This window comes from Alosa alosa, chromosome 19 (genome assembly GCF_017589495.1).
Source record: "Alosa alosa isolate M-15738 ecotype Scorff River chromosome 19, AALO_Geno_1.1, whole genome shotgun sequence".
NCBI classification, from domain to species: domain Eukaryota; kingdom Metazoa; phylum Chordata; class Actinopteri; order Clupeiformes; family Clupeidae; genus Alosa; species Alosa alosa.
In genome coordinates, this window is record NC_063207.1 from 13,483,492 (window position 1) to 13,508,826 (window position 25,335).

Consider the following 25,335-nt stretch of genomic DNA (forward strand, 5'->3'; position numbering starts at 1 on the left):
AAGTTCACATAATCATTTTTTTCTGTTACATTTTTTGCAACTCTGAGTACATCAGGCTTACATTGTTAGCCACTGCAGACTGATATTGTGGTCGACTTGAGAGATGGGTGTGCACTTTTATATATCTTAACTAATTATTGTCATGTAAAACACAGGTTTGTTCAGAACAACTAAACATAACTCAATGGGATTTGTTGAATTATCAGATATCACCTCACCTTGCATTTGTCAAGCAACATGCTTAGAAAGGGTCCTCGGAAATAGAAAATGAAAAGAACCAAGATTCGAGTTCTCCCATTCTCCGAAATACTCTACAAACTGTTATGAGTTTTGCACCAGTAAGAATACACCACTTTTGGAAAAAAAATTATATGTGCCTTTGCAAAAACTCCAAAGGAAAACATTTGTGACTTGCAAAAATATATGATATAGACATTCAAATGAGATTAAATAGACAGGAAATGGGTAAATGTATCCCCTGAAATGGCTCTTGCAAAATGAGATGAAATAGCTGAGCTCGCCTTTCAGGAAAGTAAAATAGACAGCCAACCCATGATGACATAATTACTGTTTCTATTATGCAGGGGGAATATTTTGGTTAAAAAGTGGCCTGGCTCCTTAGGACCGTAGTATTCCATTATTTTCTCCCTGCGAAGGAGACAGATACTGCATCTGTGCCATTTACTGAACATTCTGATTGCTTTACACAATGGACAAGAAACCTTTGCCGGCATTGCTATTTTCTGGAAGGGCCATGTGTGATGCAACTAGGTCAATGCGTTAATGGCATTTTCCTGCCAACATTGCCATAAATCCAGGTTTTTACAGTGCTGGAAATAGCACACTGCCCACTTTGTTACTTCAACTCACTGCTAAGTTTGTGTACAATCAAACTGCATCAGGAAACAGCCTCTCATTGTTGGTGCCTCACAGACAAAAATACTATGTACAAAGTTTGTCTGCAAAGCTTCAGTCTTTCTGATGGGCTTTGTTTATATTTTCACTCATAATTTTAAATGACAGCTTTAGTTTATGAGATTACCAATAAAATTTTAGGAGCACATTTTATTTTAGCTAAAATGGAAACATTTCCTGTAAAGTCAGGGCATGTAGGAAGCAAAACCATCCCAACACAACACAAAACAATATCCCTGCAATCAAGTTATTGTAGGTCTACAGTACATCTCAAATGCAACAGCATTGTGCCATGGCAGGAGATTGAGATCCAATGTCCAATTAAATCAAGGTAGACACCTTTAGGGTAGGTGTCAGACAAATGGTGGGCCAATACCGATACTGATAAGGACATATTACACTTAAAGGGACAGAGGAACTTAATTCACAAATGCGGTTTTGTATTGTGAAGCTGATTATTAATGAACAGCACTTTCCAGGCTAAGCTGTCTTTTTTTTCGCAGGTGCCTGGTAATAAACGCTGTAATTTTTCAGAGCAACCTCTGACTTGCTCAAAGGCTCCAGCAACCCAAACCATGAGTGCATTATATTTGACAGCGCGCTGTAATTTACAGCACGCCATGGCGAGCAAGCGGTGAAAAGGTGGCAGGCGTTCAATTGCTGTAAACCAAAAATAGGGGGAAAACAGACGAAGATTTGTTGAAAGAGCGGAAATTCATTTTCATTTCTTTTGACATATGCAAACAAATCAATTTCTCTTTCTTCGTTTTGTTGCGTTACATACTGTAGCTTTTAACAGCACTGGGCCTGCTAATCGTTAAGTGCCCTTTAGTTTAAGTTTTCCTGACTTTCATGCAGCCTAACGTTTCATGCTGTTAATGGTTCTTTATTTTACCATCCCTAGGTTAAAAATAAATAGCATATTTGTTGAGACTTCATACTCCAGGCGCACTCCATGCAGACAACCCCATGAAGGAGTAGCATCTATGTCCTGATGCGGCTCAGTAGATTTTCAATGGCCTACAAACATCAGGAAAGCTGTTGGAAGAGTAACTAAACTAAACTTGTAACAATGTAACCTGCTGCGAGGTAGCAAAACACCCAAAAGGCACAGGCCTATCCAAAGAGACGGTAACTGTAGGCTTGCTGGGGTCCAGTTTACACTGACAGTGGTAACACGCAACGTAAGTGGCCTGTAGTAACACGATGGAATAAATCTATACCTACCAGTCAAATTTAGGCCTGCTACCACTGGTAGGTCTATTATCAACTCGGATCTTTTCGGGTGGGCTTAGCATACAAAAAGAAGCCAATAAGGCTAAGGCACATGAGTATGAATCAAGGGGGGGTAATCCAAATTTAGACTTGCACAACCAACACTTTGCTCGAGGCCAGCGTAGTCTTCTTCAAGTCACACCACACGCCATTCACTTGGAGAGATATTAAACCGCGAGACACAAGGAGCGCACGCGGGTAGCCTGCAGACATTCTTAAAATTCTGTGAGGCGTCGAAAAATAAGTGAACACATCGAAGTCGAGCACGTGACTGGTCTTAATTCGCTCAGAATCATTCGTGAACAGGTAACTCTGAAGTAAGGTGAATTTTAATGTGAAACCCAAGTTACCTGTCCAGGCTAAGGCTAACGTTACATTATAGCCTACCAAAACCGTATCTTTAGCGTTTGGACCAGACTGCTGTGCTAAACGTAGCCTAGACATGCATATGTCAATGGTCAAAATGTGAAAATACCTACCCTTACTCTGTTTCAGCACGAATAATTTATTACAGGACTGTGTTGTGCTATTTACTGTCTTGTTATTCAGGAAAGGCAAGAAAACATGTCCCCAAACAACAAAACGAAGACATTACTCCGTGAGGCGTCTCACCAAGTTATCGCCGGTGGATCTGCAGGTATGTCATAAAGCTCAAGTTCAAGTTAGTCATCTTTCTGATAATTCAACAGGTAGGCTAGACTGTCTACCGTGCAACAAACAGACTTGAGTCTGGTTGCTAGTGGAATTGCGTAACACTGGCGCTGCAGCTCTCAAGTGTTCAAAGTCCTCTTCAACAGACTCAATGTGAGCGTTAATCTACATTATCGGTTGTGATATAAAAGTTTGTGGACTTTGAATGAACACCCTGTCATTAGGTTGTATGCAGGCATGTTTACTTTCTGGTTGGATTTACTCACTTAGCCACTGGTACACGGAACCATAGACATACGGAACGGGTTGGTTCCACATCTATTAAAGGACGTTCAGGAAACAGCAGTGCCCGCGCAGAAACATTCCGAGGTCTCATCCCTTGTCTCCTCCTATTGATCAGTCATTTTGTACAGAGCAGAGCGCCGAGTTAAGCGGTTGTCACCAAAAAACGATTAGGATGGGACAGAAAGCCTCGACAGTTTGATCAATTAATGTAGGCTAATACAAAATAGCACATGTCTATATGTAAATGACACCACTTTGTTATGCGTCAGGACAGAATGGCCATGAAACATTGTACCTTTGATCTTGAATAAAAACCTGCAAGTCACCTATGCATAGTGTAAGCTTAGGCTTACTTTACGTGTAAAACTGTAATGTTCTCCAAGCTCCAAGCTGTTTTTCAGTTTCGTGCAGGTAGTGACACTTGGTTGGCTAACCAGCTGTAGGCAGTGTATCATTTCATGTTTGCTTTGCCTAAGTGCAGGTGACTGAGGTCAGGTCCAAAGTGTGTGTGTGTTCCATAGTAAACACAAATGTGTCCAGTTCTGTGTTTGTTTATTTGTGTATTTGATTTAATTTTTTATTTATATTTTAGTTCTTTTTCATAAGTGAGTAAATGTTAGGACTAAGGACACATTCTGATCACAGTTAGCTCATCCATATGAGGTCCTAATCTCCAGATAGGCTAGTTTTTTGTACACAGTGCAAACCTTGAATCATATGGGTCTCACTTCATAGTTGGCTAGTGGCTACCCTTTCACAAATGACACAGTATTCTGTGAGAATTATACACTTTAAAATCTGGTTTGCTGAACACCTTTTTCTGGAAACTGGAGTATCCATGGATGTCCTGTGGTCTGTGGAATAAGGTTTGAAATAAGAAGTCTTGATGTCTGGGACATTATTAAGAAAAGCCTGAAAGCTTTTAACATTTTAAATGTGTTTAATTGTCCAAAACAAGTTTGCTAAATAAGTTGTGCAGTTACACACACACACACACTCACACACACTCTTGACAGAAGTACACTATACTGACTCAACATGTGATCCCTGTGAACTTGAATAGGAAACCCTGGTCCATTGTGACATGCTTGATCTGATGCTGCAAAGCTGTCTAGACCTATTAAAGGGGGGTTGGTCAAAAAAGGCAGGGTTTAGAATTTAGTCATCTTTCCTATTGTTGGCTCTGTAACCGGTACATACTAACAACCTCATGGCAAGACTATGAACACTAGCATGAATGTGACATGCTTCCATGTTTTGGGTGTGTATTTGGAGAAGAGTGTGTAGCTTATGGTGCCCAGTACAAGCATGAAGGGGTAGTTAAAAAGGCTCTGAGTAAACATGTGCTGTTTCAATGCATTCCTGAACGTGCTGTTTACCTAGACACAACTCTGTGATCCAAGGTTCAAACCAATTTGCTGTCATTACATGGGTGACATCAAAGTTTTGATTTCCAATATCCATTTGTAGAGATTGTGTCTTAATATCCTGTACGAAATGTTTTGTTTTTCTTTTTTAAGGAAAATCGCATTCAGAGTAGCCTAGAATTTGCCATTGTAGGAGAGCTATATAAAAGTGAAATGTTGCATTCACTTTTATCCACAAGGGGGAGACAATGACTTTTGAAAAGAGGGCTTAATTAGCAAAAACAGTAAAGGGGCCTTTTATTTAAAGCAATCTTATGAGCCTTTTCTTTTACGCAGACACCTCAGGGTGCTTCACCAAAGGGCCACTGTGAGATGGCCTCATTGAACAGCCCGGGCAGAACAATCTGAGATGGGCCATTATCCTATGAACTTTGTCAGGGGGCTCTGCCTTCAACCAATCAGAGCGTAGATGAACAGAATACCGGGCCTCCGGGAGGCTGTCAAATTCGTAAATGCGGTTTATATTCTGAGCAGGGAGAGCAACAGGGTTTGTTTATATATATATATATATATATAAAAAATCGGTCTAAATTTAGCTTGTTCAACAGGTCATCAGGATCCCTGTAGCTTTAGGCTAGTACTGATATCTAAAGAACATATCTTCCCCACTGGTCCACCACAAACAAAATGAAATGTGAAGTTAAATAGAATAACCCCCAAGTTTACCATATTTAGCTTAGGTAGCTTAGGCTACTGCTAAAATGCTGTTACCACAATTTATTTCTGAAACTTATCTGTGGTACTGTGCATATAGTATTTTCACCTAATTGTATATCTGGGGTATAGGTGTTTCATGATCCCAAATGTTCATAAAACTTTGCGAATTTATATATCTGCGCTGACGTTTTAGGTGGCCTGTATTTTGGGGGAGACAGGCCAAATAATCATGTAGACGTTTAGGCCTGGATGAAACGAAATGTTTATATATATAAAAAAGTAAGACACATTTTATGCACGGAATGTTTTTACGTCAGTAGCACGCCATTAACAAAAAGACAACAACTATTTTGCTATTCAGAGCTTGCTTATATTATCATACCTGTCAAGTTTCGATTTCGTTCAAATTTAATAATAAAATGGGGTCATTTTGTATTTTATTTGAGCCTACTTTTACTTTAGGGCACTTTTTACTTTATTTTACTTTAAGTTCATATTCTTGTTTGATGTAGTAATATAGCCTAGTTTGAACAGCAATTAGGCTAAGTAGTAGCCTACAGTTTCAAAAATATGGAAACATTTAGAAATAATAATGATGAAACTTTTTTCCTAAGACCGAGAAATACATAGTTTTTTTATTAGGGTTTAAACGTGTATTTTCATGCGCCTTAACATACATTCTTGTGTCGTTGGACATTTCGTATGTAAGATTTTTTTAGACACACAACAGTCCCTCATTTTCAAGTTTTAAACTTAATTTACGTCTGGACTTTTGCATGTCAGCAAGTTAAAATAAAATGTAGGCTTAAACCTCCTTTTAATCTGACCCCAAATGAGCTCAATTTAACCATAGGGTCCGGAAATAAATTCAGGTGCCGCGCAGAGAACGCACTGTATCGATTTCCTTTCAACTCCTCCATTATTCCGTGTAATTTGATGAGATTTACATAGAGATGTTTGAGTTATGATTAGTTACTGTGTAAACGTATCCGCCGACTGCAAATGGACTGTGTCCGTTATAGACAGATGCCTTAAGTGTGATTGAACTCACCCCTTCTCTCCTGTAACAGTCAGTCGGCCCCACGCGTAAAACGCGCTCAAATTCTCTTCATTTTAATTGCTTTTAAACTGTGAACCTCAGATTGTTCCGCATCGAATAAACAGTCCCGCTTAGCTTAAATAAAGAAGGAGAAGAGATGAGGAGAGAGAAATAAAACAAACACAGGCTAACGGAGTTGATGGGGACGCGCCACATATCGCTCACTGACTAGGATGCCGCGCTAAAACTCTTCCATTTCCAGCGCGCGATTGGCTGCCACAATGTGGGTCGCATTAGGCCTAATATTTATTTCCAGAAACAATTGTACATGTTTAAGCAGGGCTTTGATTGAACTCCCGGCGGACATGTTGTGGACAGATGTTTAGATGACCTCATGTTTGAAGTAATGTTGGTTTTGGAAGGGTTAGTTGGCTCTTACCCTTCCAAAAAAAGGAGACCACCTCCTCTTTACCTTTGTGTTTATTATTCTTGAAGAGGAGAGAGCTTGAGGTGAAAGTCCTATTATTAGCACTTTGGCTCATGGAGAATTAATATGGACTACAGTCCTGAGTGGCCCCAGCAGAATTAGATCTTACTTCGAGGCATTTTTTCTCTGGTAAATCCTGAGACTGATGTTTGGAAATTGAGCCATGCTGGTACCTTGGGTCATGGGGCATCCTCATGGTCAGTTACCCAAGCTTTTATGTGGTGTGGCGCTTGTAATGTCATGCTTTAGAGCATGAGTAGATTCTGTTTCTGCTGGCTTTCCCTTTTAACCCATGATCTGTCATGTACTGTGTGCGTGTGCATGTGCATGTGACCGGGAGATGCTTATTTGACAGTTAATTGATTTGACTTCCGAAGGAGAATTTGTTTGATTTTAGCCATAGCAAAGTTCCGCTCATCTCCAATTAAATCACCAAGTTAGTCATCCATCATGCAAATTACACCATCAGATCTCTATCATAGCAAGGCTTGCCCTGAATGAGTGGAACTAGCATCTACCTGAGTAAACACAGCCGAGGAGCGCCCTCAGCAGCAGGCAGGTTAAGATCACCCAGACGCAGCCCGGCTGCATGCTCGTGTTTATGCTGGCTCAGCCCCGTGCAGTCAATCATATGTCCAGTTCTGCATAATTGATAAGCTCATGTGGAAAGGAGGGAGGTATGGGGGTGGTGGTGGTGGTGGTGGTTTGGTGGTGGATAAACCACAGAAAATGCAACGAAAACAAACGGGGGAAGATTTATCGGCCGCTAGGACTAATTACCGCGTGAGGAAATGTGCGGGATCATAATGTCACAAGAAATCAGTTGACTGCAACCAGGCATGCAGGCAAGCAGTCAACATATGCAGCGGTCTGTCCCACCCACCAAAGCCGGACAAGCCATCGAGTCAGGACACACACACACACACACACACACACACACACACACACACATACTCAGTCATGCATCCACACACACTGTGTCCCCATCTGAATTGTGCTTGTCGAGGGCAGAGCTGTTGAGATGTTGAAGGAGAAAGGAGTTTATCAGTGTGATTTTGATGAAGATGTGGTCTGTGTCGGGTGCACATCTGCCATGTGTGTTTCCGTGGTCAAGGACCTAATTCATGTCAGCTGAGTTCTGAGTTGGCCCGAACTGAAGGCGAGCAACAGTTATCTACCATCACAGTTGAGCAATTTATGAAAACCTTTCATGTTGCATTGCTTTTGAAGTGGGATGCACACACACACACACACACACACACACACACACACACACACACACAGTTCCTTGTCTCTCGTGCCTCCAGTATTATTACCCCTTTTAGGTAATTTACTTCTGTCTGTGCACTACCTTAACAAGTCACTTGCACCCCTCCCAAAAACACATAGTTCCTCCTCCATCTCTCTCTATTCCACCTTTCCGGCTCAAGCCCCTCATCCATAGGGCAGGGCTCACAGTGAACGATTTCCCAGGTGTGAAGAGGCTGCGATGATTCAAGTTCCTGCTTAAATGATTGCAGGACAATAAAACAGTATAATAGCTCTCTCGTTTATTTCACATCTGTGTAGTTGATCACAACCACTAATTGTAGCTAATGCCTACACACATTATGACTTGCATTAACAGTATATAGCAAATCATAGGCTAATATCTGTACTTTTTTCAGAAGCTGCATATTACGCAGGAGTGCTCAGGCGCTCAGGAGTGACACAATATCCAGTAACGTTAAGCACAGAGTTTTGTTGCTGCATTTATAGTTAATGTACCGTGACCTTTTTGCATGAGTCACTAAATTTGAACATGCTATCAGAGTGGATGCAAGTAGTGTGTATGAAGTGGCATAAGAGCAGCATCTCAACATCTCACATTGTGACATTCCACTTATGTAAATGTCACTGTGGTTTTTGCCAGCTAAGTGTGCTGTGTGCTGAAGAGCTTGAATGCCCGTTTACTGAATCATTTCACTGGGAGAGACTTTGAAGGAACACAGGAAAAAAATATAGCCGCACAGCACTATATTGTGAAAATATTGGGGCCATGCTGAGCATTCCCTGGCAAAGCCCAAGGAAGCTTATCCATCCCATAATACCGCACATGGCAACAATAACATAACTGGGAAGGAAATCAGCTAAGCAAGTTCCGCCTAATTGAGCACTTAGACTAAGTAGTCAAGGGGCAAAGACAGGGTGACCCCGTAAGAAAACCAAACTTTACAGTTGAGGGACCTCCTCAGTGTGTGTGTGTGTGTGCGTATGTGTGTGTTTGTGGCATGCGTGAGCTCCCCTCTCGATAGGCTCGTGTCCAGACCTCTTATTTTTTTCCAACTCCAGTTATGGCACAATAGGAAAAAACATATAGCCAACTGGACTGACCTGTCATTTCCTCAGCCTCTCACCACCTTCTGCTTTTGTAATTATTCCTGCTTCGTTAATGGGGGGATGCCAAAGTAGAATCCTCACACATTTTGAGGAGATGGTCATAACTGAAGTGCTCAATTCCCAAATGGCCCCAGTGGCATGTGTGTGTTTGTGTGTGTGTCTTCCGCATTTGTAATTATTCCTGCTTCATTAATGGGGAAATACCAAATCACAATCCTCACACATTTTCAGGATATGGTCATAGGTGAAGTGCTCAATTCCCAAATGGCCCCAGTGGAACTCGTGTGTGTGTGTGTGTGTGTGTGTTAACTAATGCCTGCATCACTCTGACCTGAGCATCTTATCAGAAATGGAAAATTAAAATGGGACATTTAGTAATAGGCTCTGCCCCTGTCATTCTTTGATCTGCCCCTAATACAAATATGACGGACTGAAAGGTTTGAGGGGATCTAATTCCAGAATCAGCATAATTACAAACTTAGCCAATTCAGCCTAAGATGCATAAAATATAAATAAACATAATAAGTACTGTCAAAAGAAAGCCTCTCGAAGAATGAACCCTTGAATTACGAGCTGGTGGTGTGGTTGTGTGTGTGTCCATGAGTTTGTCTGTGTGTGTGTGTGTGTGTGTGTGTGTGTGTGTGTGTGTGTGTGTGTGTGTTTGTTTGATGAGCTGTGTACCCAGAGAAACAGTTCTTCCCTTTCACAGTACTTTTTTGGCCAGAATGTAATGTGTCTTCCCTGGAGCCCAGACCACAGTCTTATAGGAAAGACACGACCACCACCTCCTCCATCCCCCACACACACACACACACACCACCACCTCCTCCATCCCCCCAACACACACACACACACACACACACACACAACCACCACCTCCTCCATCCCCCCAACACACACACACACACACACACACACGACCACCACCTCCTCCATCATCCCCAACACACACACACACACACACACACACAACCACCACCTCCTCCATCCCCCCCAACACACACACACACACTACCACCCATTCCACTTCCCACCTCCACACACTGTACTCACAAGCACACACACACACACACACACACACACACACACACACACACCCCTTGTTCTTCCCTCTTTGCCAACTGTACTAATCAGATTGTGATTTGATGTCTGTGTGTGTGTGTGTGGATGGGGCTGGGGATGTGGATGGGGTGGGAGTGGGGGGCAGAAATATCCTATGAGGGAGAGTGGGAAAGGGAGGGAGGAGTGAGTGAGGTAGTGAGGGAGGTCTCCTCTAAGCACATGTCGAGACTGGCTTGCCTGAAGCCAAGGCTCTCATTAGCAGGGCTCCGATTTGTGGAGCCCTGATTGGTGGTGATTCGCAGCAGTAAGAAGGATGACATATCTCCGGGGAAAAGGAGGCAACACTGGCAGAATGCCCCCCCCCACACACACACACACACACACACACATATATACACACACACATATACACACACACACCAGGAAGAAGGGTCTTGTTTTGACTATGTTTACAGTCATATTATGGTTCAGAGAGGGGGAAGAGCTGCTTAGCCAAATCAGGAAAGACACAAAATGCCACCACCGTGAAAGTAAGAACTATGGATGAGATGAAAAAAGCAGGGTTTCCCTTTATTGTGTTTGAAATGGGGACAATTACAGTACGAAATGGGGAAGAGGGGTGTTTTGGGGCAGGGAAGGGGAATGCTGTTGGGTCATGGAAAAGACGTCTCGGATAGCATCTTCCTGTTGGGTCGTACAGGGTGGTCGTCTGATTGATAGGAGACTGGATGCTGGCGAGCACTGGAGCGCTGTGGTCCTAGCTGGTCTGACAGAGAAGCTGATCCAAGAGCAGATTATTTCCTTTGTGGAAAATGTTGATAATTGTGGTACAGTGTCCCATAATACAATGAGAGATCACTAAAGTCATATCAGGAGAACTAAAATCGATGTAATTTATATGTATTATATAGCAAGTTCAACTGTGTTCAAATCTATTTAGATTCAGATCAGTCAGGATGATATTCAGAGGTATAAGTACTAATCTGCAATTCTGTAAGCCTGGGAAATTTTATCAGGCTTGAGTTGCCATACATACTTTGTACCAGCAGAGGCAGTAGAGAGCCATGCTTGCCCTACAGAGAATGCTCATGTTTATTCACACCAGAGACATGCTCTGTAAATGACTTCTGTTGACATGTAACCAGCCTAAAATATGATCTGTAACATAAGCAAAGATTCTTTAGAACACCGTCTCTGTCTGTAGTAAGGAGAAATAAAAGATAGACTTTTTAATTACAGCATTTTTAAAGACTAGGAAAAGTTGTACTAATTTTTACAATACAGCATTATACAAAAATACAGATGATACAGATGTGGTACAAGATAGCTCAAGCTCAACTCAAAACTGAAAGAAGAAAAAGATGTTTGTTATTATTTTTAAAATAAAATGTGCAATCCTCCAGTGAATTAGTATGTCTTGTGAAGGACAGACAGCTACACCATCTCATTAGCCCTCCAGGCTGTTCGGACAGTTCATATTTGCCTTAGGATATCACTTAATATTTTGCATACATACATAAGATAGCAAGATCGTTTTTTACCTGTGTCCAGTGTCCATTTTGTGGTCATTGCACATCAAGTTTGTTGGCTGTATTGGCTCTCTGTACACTGGCACAAATAGGAGAGAAGCTTACATGCTTTGCCGTCTACACTCAACAATATTTGCTGGATTTGTTGATGTGAAAATTGTGTGTCGATTATGCAGAGACAGAAATGTGGCTAGTGGCCAGCACACCAACACACCTGGTGACAGAGCAGCCCAGCAGGCAGGAGAGTGAGCCTAGCAGGCAGAGCATGGAGGGCCACACATAACAGGGTCCGCGAGCCTCCCTGGTATTTTGATGTCGGTTGGGAGAGAGCGGGGAACACAGGAACAGGAAGATGAAAAGACCGCGATGGAGGCATGCAGAGCACGAGATGATGAGAGAGAGAGAGAGAGAGAGAGAGGACTTTGACAGATGCTTTCTCCAGACACCGGCACTCCGTTGGAGGAAACCCCCAGCCGCTGGAACACCCAGACGGCGTCTGGGAGGCCTGTGTCAGTGGAAGAGGGCAGCTGCCGATGACTCGAGAGACTCAAGAGACACCGCTGTTACGTCGGCCAAACCAAAACAAGACAAGCAGGCTGTGCAGGCACGGAGACGCGCATGTGTACATGCACATGCGGCAGTGGTGGCAGTCAGTCTTGGTTTGTGTTAATGGCCGTTATCTGTGAGAGGTCAGCGCAGAATGCAAAACACAGGCAGCCCTGAGCCTCAAGAGGAAATACACTTTCTGATGATGGCAGGAGTGCTGTGTCTGTGTGTGTTTGACTTGGCAGAGAGATGAAATCAAAAGCTATATCAGATACTCTGTCAGCACTGGTCTCCTGGGAGTCTGTGTTTTTTTTCTCTCTCTCTCTCTCTCTCTCTGTGTCTCTTTCACTCTCACTCTCCTTCCCTCCCTCTCTGGCTGCTTCTCTCTTCCACTTTCTTTGGTTCTCCTTCTGATAAATTGAAATTGAAATGTTTGTTGGTGTGAAATGCACAGTTTATATTAGAAAAAGCATATATCAATGGTTTCAGCTTTGTCATTCTTGTCTCTCCGAAGATGCATGCATGGTGGGGAATGCATGTTAAACTACAGAAAACATACAGAAGCAGTACCCCCCACACACACACACACACCCATCCTCACCATGATGGTGGGCACAGGCCAGCATCGTTATATGGCTCCTCTGTTTATGCTTTAATTGCTTAAGGAAATGTTTTGCTTGGTTTCTGTTTTTCCTGCTTCAGTGTAATAGTGATTCTGTCACAGAACAGTTCAGAAATGATAAATGGACCTGAAGTTAGGTAGCATGGTGTCTGTCAAAGGGTGCCAGGGGCGATAGGACCAGTCGTGCGATTACGGTTATGAGTTAATGGTTGCTATATGTAAGGTAGACGTGTGTGTGTGTGTGTGTGTGTATATATATATATATATATAGTAGTAGTATAAAGTAGACAGTATATGCATATAATAGGCAGTATATGGATATATATAATAGTTAAGATAATTTGTCTTATCTACAGACCAGATTTTAATTACAGCCCACTCATTTAGATGCAAATTTAGGCTCTTTTCATACCACCCAATGCTAACAGGATATAGGCCCTAGTAGTCTGGCCACATACATCACATTTACATTTGGACCCATCATTATGTTTCCCACAACTTTTTTTGTTTTATTTTGATAAATGTCTGTCTGTCTGTTTGTCTGTGTGTGAAAGGCCCCTGTGTGTGTGTCAGGGGGCCTTTCTCAGACCTAATTGTCCCTGGAGTAATTGGTATACTAGACTGTGGCAGCCGCAATGTCATTCCTCATTCCAAGCATCTGGGGCAGGTTCTGAAAGTGCAGGGCAGCTGGGACGGGGCAGCAGTAGCACACATTAGGCAGGGACAGGACGACTAGTGCAGCAATGCAGCAGTTGCACACATTAGGCAGGGACAGAGGAGCACTAATGCAGCTGTGTTGCCTTTCCCTCCACAAAAATGAGACCTACCACTTTAAGAGCCATTGCTATTAACATTGAGGCCAATGCACCTTTTTGGAGGCTTAGGAACAGGCTGTTAGTAGTAATGGTAGGAGTAGAAGTAGTAGAATATAAATATAGAGAGTAGGTTATTTGTACCCAGTTGGGTAATTTATTTTGCAGCCATACCATACACACACACAGTCCTGCACCATGCATACAATAAATACATAAAAAACCGTCAAATAGCTTAACTATCAGCCTAGGGGACTTATCAGCAGTGGAACGCTCCGAGTACACTTTGAAGCCGTAATGTTTGCATTACTCATGACAGTCCTTTCACTTTTCAAGCACCTATCTGCTATGAGAATATGCTTGTGCTGCTCCTCGACTAGGGGTAAAGCCACTGCTGTCAGGAGCACTAAGCACAGTGTAGGAGTAATGGCGCACAATTATTCTGAGGTCAGTTTCTGAGGGCCTCTGTCCGTACGGATCCGTCAGAGTGTGTGTGTGTGTGTGTGTGTGTGTGTGTGTGTGTGTGTGTGTGTGTGTGTGTGTGTGTGTGTGTGTGTGTGTGTGTGTGTGTGTGTGTGTGTGTGTGTGTGTGTGTGTGTGTGTGTGTGTGTGTGTTCTCGGCCTGCAGAGTGGAGCCGTGTGGGAAAAGCAGAGGGTGCGCAGTGAGTGTCGAGCATGTTGTTGTTGGGAGTGCGGTTCCATCCGAAGCGGAAAGCTGACCAAGCGGCGGGGCCAATCCCGTCATCAGTCATGCCAGAGGAGCTGATTATGCCCCTCTTCCCGCACGGCTCCTCTACAGAGAGAGAGACAGAGAGAGACAGAAGAGAGGGACAGCGAATGAAGGAGAGGAGAGAGAGAGAGGAGAGAGAGAGAGAGAGAGAGAGAGAGAGATGAAGGAGAGGAGATGAAGGAGAGGAGAGAGAGAGAGCGCAGTACAGGGGATGTGGGAGTAAGGGTGAGAGAGAGCAGGGGAGAGGGAATTAGGCAGATGGAGAGAGAGAGTGAGCGAGCCCAGAAGTGAATTCATACATGCGAAATTCACGACTGAATGAAAATTAGTGTTGGCCGGCCATCAGGAATGGCTAATGAACTCAACGGTACATGACATCACCGCGGGCGTTGTTAGTGGATCAGCTTGATTACAACAACTCCTCATCTCTCGCCTCTCTTTCTTTCTCTCTCTCTCTCTTTCTCTGTCTGTCTCTGTGTTTCTCTCTCTCTCCCTCCCTCTCTCCCTCTTTAGCATGTGGCGGCAGCCCTCATCTGTGGTAGTGATAATGTAGGGTGAAGTCACTTTAAGGGGGAAGAAAAGTGAATGGCACCCTGTTTGGTTCCATTGTATTTTTAGTTTGAGTTAGTAGATCACACACACACATGTGTTCAGCACAATACTGTAGGAGTGTGCGTATGTGTGAGTGTGTGTGTGTGTGTGTGTGTGTGTGTGTGTCTTTGGTCGCGGGGCCACAGGCCAATGTATTATTTGTCACAGTGAGCTTGGCCAGCTCCTCTTGGCCGGGATGAGTGAGGTTTGCCATCACTCCTCTAAGAACAACAAGCCTCTCCTGCCAAGCTTCCTCGTTAATTAGCCTGCGTTTCACACAGCGCACTACATCAAAGAGGGAACGGAAAATTGACAAATTAACCATGGGCCAGCTGAGTGTGTGTCTGCATGTGTCTTTGCGTGTGTGTGTGTGTGTGTGTGTGTGTGTGTGTGTGTATGCACACACGCATGCATGTAAGCACGTGTGAGAATGAGTGAGAGGGAGTGTGTCTGTATGTATGTGAGTATGTGTGTGTGGTGTATGTGATAGAACGAGAGAGAGAGACTGTGTGTGTGTGTGTGTGTGTGTGTGTGTGTGATAGAATGAGAGTGTGTGTGTGTGTGTGCATGTGTGTGCAGTGCTTCTCAAGAGACTCAAGAGCCTGCGGACTATAGAGCTTTACGCTGTCCCTGTGAGTGGATTGCTGACCACTGGATTGCTGACCACTGTGCTGCAGTCTATGTGCCGCTCTGATCACCCTCTCGGTCAAAGTCATTACTGTCAGTCGTTATCTCTGCATTTACCACTCGCAGTCTGTTGCTGATTGTGTAAGCCATGATAAGACCGAGAGGAATGTGTCAATTGAAAATGTCATACGACCACTAAATGGCCCGTTGATGGGGTGCTTAAGCAACAAGTCTGTTTGAATGTTTGCTTTTGCCATTTGCCCAGGAATGCCCCAATACAGTTTTAAAGATGCTGTTCCTCGACGCCTGTCTGCTCTTGATCAAAACGTGTCTGCGTGTGCCTGAACACTGATTGTTTTCCCTTTGCATTTGTGCATGCAAATGATGTGAGACGGGGCTTGTTAATGCGCCGTGGTGCAAATGAATGAAATGCCGTCTCCAAACCCGCGTCTGCAGAGCTCCAGCGCAGGGTTGTTTGGAAGAACAACGCTTCACAGTTTTGGTTTTTCAAAGCAAACACCTGCATGCACAGTCTACCTCAATGCAGGTTTAAGGTGAATGGCTCTCTGTAGTGTCTGCTTTGCACCTAGTTTTCTGTTGATCTCTGTCTCTCCCACAGAGTTATGCTCATGAACATGTATGTGTGGGTATGCACGCACGACACACACACACACACACAAACTCTCAGACCTTCCCCCTTTCAGGACGGGCGGAGCAGGGAAAGTGTCACCCCATCAGCGTCCACAGTCTGGGGAGTTGAACTTGACTTGAACATATGTCTTCAATTTGAGTAGCCCTTACGTTCCGTAGAGAAGGGCCCGCGTGTGTGTGTGTGTGATTGAGGAGGGGTGACTGGAGTGTGTAGACTCAAGATGGTGTGTGTGTGTGTATGTATATGTGTATGTGGTGGGTGGTGGTTGTAGTGGGGGTGGAGTGTGGGGGGAGAGGTTCGTTGAGTATTGCCTGAGAAGCGGCGTTTCATGTAAGAATAATTTGCGTTAAGTAGCGGGGCGATCTGTTTGTTACGCTAGGGCTGACAGTTTGTTTATGTTTCCTAAGCACTATGATGGATGGGTGGGAGTTGATGCTAATTAGGCTAAATTGTCGCTAAGAATGCGGGAGGGGGGCAGTGGAGCCCTTGCCCAGGCCAGCCTCCATTGTTGCTGCCTCTTCGCACTCGGACCCTAATTGAATGGAGCTGGAGCTCATTCATCATCACATCAAGCAGGAGGCAGGAAAGGAAAGGAGAGGAGAGGTGGAGGGAGACGGAGGGAGGGAATGAACGAGGGACTAAGGAGGAGAAAGACTGGAGCGAAGGAACGGCGGGAATATTGACAGGCAGGATGACGAGAGGGTTTTGTGGAAACGATAGACGATGTGACGATTTTTCTTTCTTTTTTTTTTTTTCTGTGATGCGTTTGAGACAGTCTCAAGCTGACCTCAACAGCCCGTGAAATGAATGTTTACTTAGTGACTAGCCCCAATGAAGATTAGCCAGTCTTAACCCCCAAAGTCCACACTTGTCATGTGACAGGTCAACTCTGATCCTAATAGAGGAGGCACACACATGCGCACACACATACTCAGTTGTGTGTGTGTGTGTGTGTGTGTGTGTGTGTGTGTGTGTGCGCTTTGTCTCTCCCTCTCTCTCATGCTCATGCTCACAGACTAGCAGAGAGAGAGAGAGAAAGAGCAAGAAACAAAGAGAAAGTATAATACATTAAGTAACAATAAACTATGGTGAAATATTGTTTGCTTTTTGCATATACATCTTTCTTGTACATATTTTGTGATCTTTGCATGTTCTCTTCACAGTTTCAGTTACAAAATGTATTCAGCTGTCATTGTCATAAGACTCAGTGTTCACTTATATAAGTGGACCACCTCATCCGACTGGAGTCCTTTATACGCAATGGATTAATCAGAAAAGAACATGTGGTAGCAGTTTTCTTTGACCTTGAAAAAGCCTGATACAACTTGGAAATATGGCATTCTGAAGGATCTGTACTGCATTGGATTCAGAGATCCATTTTTATCTCAAACTTTTTGTCCAATAGACATTTTCAGGTCCAACTGGGCACTTTTCAACTCCACATTTTCAAGAGCTAGGAGTCCCTCAAGGCAGCATCCTCTCTGTCACTCTATTCAGTGTCAAAATCAATAGCATCATACAAGAAATCAGCCCGCATCTATTTTGTAGTCTTTATGTCGATGACCTCTGTATCTGCTATAGAGGAAAATGCATGAGTACGATTGAGAGACAACTCCAACTATGTATCAATAAGATCAGTACTTGGTCGATTCAAAATGGCTTGAAGTTCTCTAAATCTAAAACTGTCTGTACTCATTTTTGTCAGCTAAGATCACTACATCCTGATCCTCTTCTCTACATGGATGGAGCACCAATCCAAGTGGTGAAAGAAGTTACATTTCTTGGACTCACCTTTGACAATAAATTATCCTTTATTCCACACATGAAAAGTCTCAAAAAGAGATGCTTTAAAACTTTAGATATTTTAAAAGTTCTATCAAGGACAAAGTGGGGAGTAGAGTGGACTGTGCTGTTGCGCCTTTACAGAGCACTAGTGAGGTCCCGCTTGGATTATGGGAGCATTGTCTATGGATTAGCAAGGAAATCATACATTCAGATGCTGGACACTGTGCATCATCAAGGATTAAGACTGGTTTTGGGAGCCTTCAGAACCTCACCAGTCCAAAGCCTTTATGTGGAGGCTAGAGAACCCCCCCTTCAATTAAGGTGCCTAAAACTTGCTCTACAGTATGCGATCAAACTCAAATCAAACAAAGATGACCCTGCTCACTGTACTGTCTTCTACCCCCAGTTTTTGCAATTTTATGAAGCTAGACCCAGATCCATCAAACCTTTTGGAATACGCATGAAACCCTTCCTGGAGAACTTGAACATTAATCTGGACAGTCTGCAATCTACACATGTCTGCCCCACTCCCCCTTGGACTTTAAAACGACCTGTGATTGTAATGGATCTAACCCAAAGGAAAAAGTCAAACACTCATCCAAATGACTACCAGGGTGCCTTTTTTGATATGAGACAACGTTTTCTTTTACATACCCCCATTTATACCGATGGATCAAAAACTGAGAACCCTGTGTCCTCAGCAATAGTAGTGAATTCTTATCAGCATGGCCTGCGTATTCCAACTATATGTTCTATTTTTACAGCTGAAGCTAAAGCCTTGCTTTTAAGTCTGAAGTCTACATAGAGGAAACCAATGAACAATACTCTCTGATCTGTACAGACTCTAAATCGTGCCTTCAAACCCTGGAGTTTTTAAAGACTGATCAGCCCCTCATTGTGAAAATTCTTGACAAAGTGGATCATCTGACTAAACTGAACTTGAACATTGTTTTTTGCTGGGTTCCTGGCCATGTGGGACTCAGTGGCAATGAGAAGGCAGATAGTGCAGCTAAACAGGCCTTGAGTGACGAAATTACCAATCCCTGCCTCAGATGTGAAACCTCTACTACATAAATGAGAAATGGCAAGCTGAATGGGATGATTGTGTGGACAATAAGCTGCATGAAATATGTAACACTGTAAAACAAACAATAAAAATGGAAACAATCAATCAATCAGTCACTGATATAAGTATGCATGCTATCCATTGCTAAAAACATTTAGAACATAAACCAATCTCATGACATATTTTCACATTCTCCCTAAATGCTGCCAGCTGTAATTGTTTGCAATGTGTCTGATTTAGTTTTATGGTTGTTGTTTAATGACTGGGAAGTTGAAAGGCTTTGCACATTCAGTCTTTCTGATCAAACACATTTGGATTTGTTTTGGTGCTCTAAGATTTAATGTTGATAGATTTGAGGATGGAATTGAAGTGGGTTGTATTACTGGTTTGAAATAATCTAATCAGAATTGACCAGATTAAATTGTACAGTGTAAGGACTAATGAAAAGGTAGACTTTGCTATTGTCATAGTCAAGACGTACAGCTTTGTAATATGTGGATGTTTTTATTTTTCCTAATGATATAGTTTTTGATTTGTTGGTCCTGCTGTAACACTCGTTGAATTATGAATATGCAGATGCTAATCATGTATTATGATAATGACATTTAAAAGCACTGGTCAGTGATTAAAACTCTTCTCACTTGATCACGCACAAGTGACCCCCCCCCCCACACACACACACACCTCACACACACTTTCGTTATGCTATGTCCCCCTCTCCTCAGTGTCGCTCACCTTAATTTGTTTTTGTTTCTTTTCCCTCTGGTTTATTTTTGCTGGTCTGCAGTTTTTCCTGCTGCAGGAACCTCTGGTAGAAAGTGAGGAAATGACTTTCTCCAGCACCCTGCTCTGTAAACTGTACCAGCCTCGGCAGCGTGCAAACCCCATCATCCACAGCCCTCACCTTTAACCCCACAAGTGTGTGTGTGTGTGTGTGTGTGTGAGAGAGAGAGAGAGAGGGAGAGTGGGGCTTTGCCACTTCCCCCACTTCCCCAAACCGCCCTAAGCACATCTTTGGTGCTTACTGTACCCACTTTATTTTTGTGTATTTTCACTTGATGCATAGGTGCACTTAGCCACTTGTGTTCTTTTAGAGAAATGTGACACACTTCCGTATCTAAACTGAGCGCATGGGTATGTATTCAAGTGCGAAAGTACAGATCAAGCTTTTAGCACTCGTACGATTTTAGAAAGAGAGAAGGGGCTGTAGGCTATACTTTCAGACCAATTTCCCACAACTGTCAGTGGCCTTCAGTACCTCATCAGCAGGCCGCATTGATTTAAAAAGTCTGAGGCGATGACTGAAAATTCCCTCCTTTACTCATCACGGCCAAGCACGCAAGCCCCTTGGAACATCCGACCACAAGAGAGGTAAAACCAAAGTCGGCCCGACGTGGGATTTAAAACCAAAACCTCTGTGTCAACCCTGTGGCCCAACTGTATACGTTTATACCAGCACGCCAACCACCCTCACCTAGCACCTGGTTTGCATACTATAATTGGTATTTTGGGTAACAGGGAAACTTGCATGTGCATATGTGGAGATTCATTGCTGAAGAAAATTAGTGGAACCCGTAATTGTGACATTTAAAGCCTGACATAGCAGTGCTGAGAACAATGTGGCATCCCACCCGTGCGATGTAGTCAAAGACAGTAGTCACGACTTTATGTGTTATTTATTTTGACACATTCCGAGTCTTGTAGTCACATTGACTGAGTCTTGTAGTCACATTCACTGGGGCCAATCATACGAATCCATCTGCAGAGCAAACATCTGCAGTTTACAGTAAGTTTGTCAGCTTTCTTTAAGGTGAGAGCAGGCTGTAGGGGGTGGCTGGTTTCTGGCTGTGGTAGGGCACATTTTGGAAAGATTATGCTGCATGAATGTGATTACCTGCATCTTTTGTTCTGTGTTTGTGTGGGAGAGTGGAACGCTTTGGTTTCTGAGCCTGCGTGTGACGCCATGCTATGTTTGATACGGAGACGATTACACTAAAACATGTGTAGGGTTGCTTGCTTAGTGCAGCAGAGGACTAACCACACACACACACACACACACACACACACACACACATGCATGCAGTCGGCTGCTGGCTTATGTTAAAGTGCCCTGCTTGTTGGCACGCAGCTCTAGAGCGGGCCACTCGGCACGCCTGACCCCCGCCACACACCAGGCCACCCCGGGAGAGAGTCAACCCGGAGCCCCCGCTCGGAGCGACCTCGTCAGCACGTTTGTGTCAACGGAACAAAACACAAGCCATCTGTTTGTCATTAACCCTTTCCAACCACCCCGTACTCACACACACTTACACACAGACGTCACAAAAACACACACAAAGACACACAGACACACACACACACAGACACACACACACACACACACACACAGACGACACACACACACAAACAGACGATGCTGTCAGTGAACATGGGCGTGGGGCATGTCCCGGGCAGGATGCGTCAGGTGATGAGACTCCACAGAGGTGCCCATAGGGGCCGGGAGCATGGAGGTGGCCCCGTGCACTTGTTGAAGCGGGTCACTTCCCGTGCCTCATGTCCTGGTGAGCATCAGAGTCGCTGAGCTGCACAGCGATGCACCCTGAACCTCGTGGCTAAGCCAGCAGAGCATGCTACCAGGAACAGCAAGGTCATGTTTTCAATTTGCTGCTTTAAAAACCTGCACGACGCATTGCAGGCGAGCGTCGGCTAAATAACTACTGTGCAAAGGGCTTTTGTGGAAATGCTGGTGAAATAGAGGTTCCAGAGCTCCTTGCGTACCCTTCTATTGCTCCATTCGCTATATTTCCCTGAAAAATCAGGGGCACTGCTGGGGGGTGGGGGGTTATAGGACGATTCTAAGGGCCCAGCTCTAACAGGGGGCCCCTAGAGAGCCTCCCCCGATAATACTATATATTATCAGGGGGGGCCCAGAATTACTGTCTGTCATAGGGTCCAAATTATCTAGCAGCGCCCCTCTGAAAAATCACATGCTTACACACTCAAACGTGTTCTGTAAGCTATTAAGTGGATGACACAAAATGTCTTGGTCGTAATGTTTGACCCAGGTGATCTGGAGACATTCTGAAAAGAATATTAAGCAACCCATGCTGACTCTCAGTCTCTTTGTTTCATAGCATTTCTTCCAGTTTCCATTTAGACACATGGTCTATTTTTAGTAAGTCTTCATGTGGTGATGGTCTTTCATTAAAAAAACAAACGTGTAGCTATGAGATTTCAACCCAGTTGGTTTCAGGGATTCATTTTCGTTGCGTGTGTATAATGATCTTGTAGAGGGGTGGAGTGGGATGTGCTGTAATATACATGAGTGATCAATTTGTGTCTGAAAAGATACTTTACTGTGAACAGGTTTTTTGAGACCATATTTGGGTGAGATTGGGGAAAGAGACATCAGAATGCTAAGTGAGTTTTCTACATGTGTCTCTGTTTGGTCATACAGAACACTGTGTGTGGCGGAGGCCACTGCTGTAGACATGATTGTGGTTTTTGTGTGTGTATGTGTGTGTGTGTAGACATGGTTAGTTGCTGTGTCTGTGTTGCCGTGTTTGTGTCTGAGTGTCTCATGTAGACATGGCTGTTTTGGGGATGTGAGTGTGTTTGTCTCTGTGTGTGTGTTTTGGGGAGTGTGTGTGCGTGTTTGGGGGCGGCACGTTGTTCAGAGGAAGTGAGTTGTACTCAGATGGGTGAGAGTGAAATCTGAGCATGATTGAGTTAAAGGAAAGGAAAGCTGGCCCTGAGGCTCAGACATGGATGCTGTGTGTGTGTGTGTGTGTGTGTGGGTGGGTGTGTCTGTGCGTGTGTCTCTGTTTGTGTTTGTGTGTGTTTGCTTGTTTGTGTGTGTGTGTGTGTGTGTGCAACACAGGTAATGAAAAGGCTGTGCAAATAGCACATTATTGTATGTGCATTTGTGTGTCTCTATGTGTTTTATGTGTGCATTTGTATCATGTATTGTTTGTTTTGTATTGTTGTGTTGCGGTGTTGACCATAATACCATCTCCTTCTCTTTCCTTCTAGATATTTTATTTTATTTTATTTTATTTATTTATTTATTTAGACAAGAGCTGTCTTCTACTATGGCCTGAATTTGTGGTCTTTGGTGTGCAGCTTTGAGGTGAAAAGCACAGAAAAGGCTCGTTGTCATCCTTTGACTCCCTCCCCGTCTTCGGTGCTCAGCGTAACGAGGCCAGAGAAATGTTTGTGCACTCAGCTTCTCCTCTCTGTGTCTTTGATTTAAATCACAGCATGTGAGGTGCTTTTTTAAAACTGTGGGAAAAATGGCCTTTACGTTAGTTCCCCCACCTCTCTCTCTCTCTCTTTCTCTCTCACTCTTTCTCTCCATCTCTCCCTGTCTCTCTTTCTCTCTTGCTCTCTTGCTCTCTCGGCATTTGGGCTCTAAGCAGAAGCAGATGGGCCAAAGTTTACAGAAATCAGAAACATTATTTTCCTCTTTCCTTTGCATTCTTCTAAACACTTAGCCCGGCGCGCTTTGAAGTCACCCAAAAAATCCCGTCTGCGGCAGAGGGGAGACGATAGGATCTCCCTGAGCAACGGAGCGCGGGCGCGAGAGAACGCCAGGGAGGGACGGGCGAGGTGGGCACTGCGTTGGAGGTAGGGAGAGATGAAGAGTCAGTGGGTCTGCCGCCTCTGCGTCACTGAGGCTTTAGGTTACCCAAGGTGGGTGTGTGTGTGTGTGTGTGTGTGTGTGTGTGTGTGTGTGTGTGTGTGTTTGGTGTTTGTTTAATTGTGTGTGTGTGTGTGTGTTTAGATAAAACTAGCTGAGCCTGTATACATTTGATAGACTATAGAGAAATAGAATCTCCTCTCTTTGTATGTGTTGTGGAGGTAATAGTGGAAGTTCAGTGTGCCTGCCTGTCATGTCTACGTATGTTTGTACGACCACAGGGACGACTTGTAGAATATGTGCTATACTGTGTTTGTAGATTACAAACCTGTGCACTTGTTTACTATGATGTGTCTATAGATTACAAACCTATGCACTTGTTTAATATGGTGGGTCTATATTTGCAGTTTTTGGCATATACAGTATGTTTGTTTTGGTCCTACAGTGTGTGTGTGTGTGTGTGTGTGTGTTTGTGTGTGTGTTTGCTGTAAGGGGTCTGGTTCAGTTGTGTCCCTGCACAGAGAGGCCTGCTAGTCTGGTCTATGGCTTTGCTAATGGGCCTAATGCAGCAGACACTGACTCATTCAGCAGACAAATGCTTCTCTTTCCTGCTCTGCTGAAGTCTTGATCCTCTGGAAGAAACTAATGGATTCAAGCAGAACCTCTCCTGTCCCCCTACAAGCCCACGAGGAACAGCCCGCTTCCCTTTTCCATTAGGATGCAGTCTCTGCTCAGGTTGTTTTTGATTTAGCTGTGCAAATCGCTTCTATTATCTCCAGTTAAGGGGGGAAGAAAAGACGGAACACCCAAGTGCTGCTTCCTCCACTTTCTATCCTCTCTCTTTCATTTGTCCTCCCTGTCTGGATTTCCTTTTTCCTCTTTTCTCTCTCTGTCTGTCTCTCTCTTCTTCTCCCTCACTCTCTGCAGGCTCTCTCTCTCACTCCTTTCTCTCCCTCTTTTCTCTCTCTCTCCTCAATTTTGTTTTTTTTGTAAAAAAAGCATGCATAATATATTGCATATTATTTTCAATATATATGTATATATATATATATATCCCATCGTACCCCATAAACATATATATCATAACATATATATGCTCATCATTTCTTTTTTGGGCATATATAACTTATGTATATATATGCATATTTTAATAATATATATATAGATTTTAATATGGGTTTTTTTATGCATAAACTGGGATACTTTTGACCTTGATAATATGCAAGGGCATTTGTGCATTCAGGGTTTGATGTGTTGCTCGGGGTTTGGGCCGGGACGGGTCTCTTCATAGACCCACCGCAGGGGCAGCAGGGCTGGGAGAGCGCAGCAGACCCACCGCCAGGACCCTCCGCTCCGCTCAGCTCCGCTGCAGGTCCTGAGGGCAGGGCCTGCAGTATGTCTCTCACCCATACTGCTCTCACAGGGATGCTTCTCAGGCACAATACTTTTTGTCTGCACTGTCCACCTAGATTTTGTTCTCTCTTTCTCTCTCTCTCTCTTCTCTCTTCCCTGTGTGTGTGTGTGCGAGTGTGTGTATGTGTGTGTGTGTGTGTGCGCAT

General features: G+C 43.8%; 1 protein-coding gene across 2 annotated transcripts in view; it reads left to right on the plus strand.

The window, feature by feature from the left end:
* Positions 1-1,927: 1,927 nt before the first annotated feature.
* The window catches only part of slc25a21 (solute carrier family 25 member 21), an 87,218-nt gene continuing 63,810 nt past the window's right edge, over positions 1,928-25,335 (plus strand). Inside the window, exons 1-2 of one of the 2 annotated variants that reach the window (XM_048227446.1) lie at positions 1,928-2,507; positions 2,740-2,827. In XM_048227446.1, the coding sequence (XP_048083403.1) occupies positions 2,755-2,827 (73 nt within the window). In that variant the 5' untranslated portion in view covers positions 1,928-2,507; positions 2,740-2,754. The remainder of the gene's footprint in view (positions 2,508-2,739; positions 2,828-25,335) is intronic. The other variant, XM_048227445.1, reaches the window with a different exon arrangement.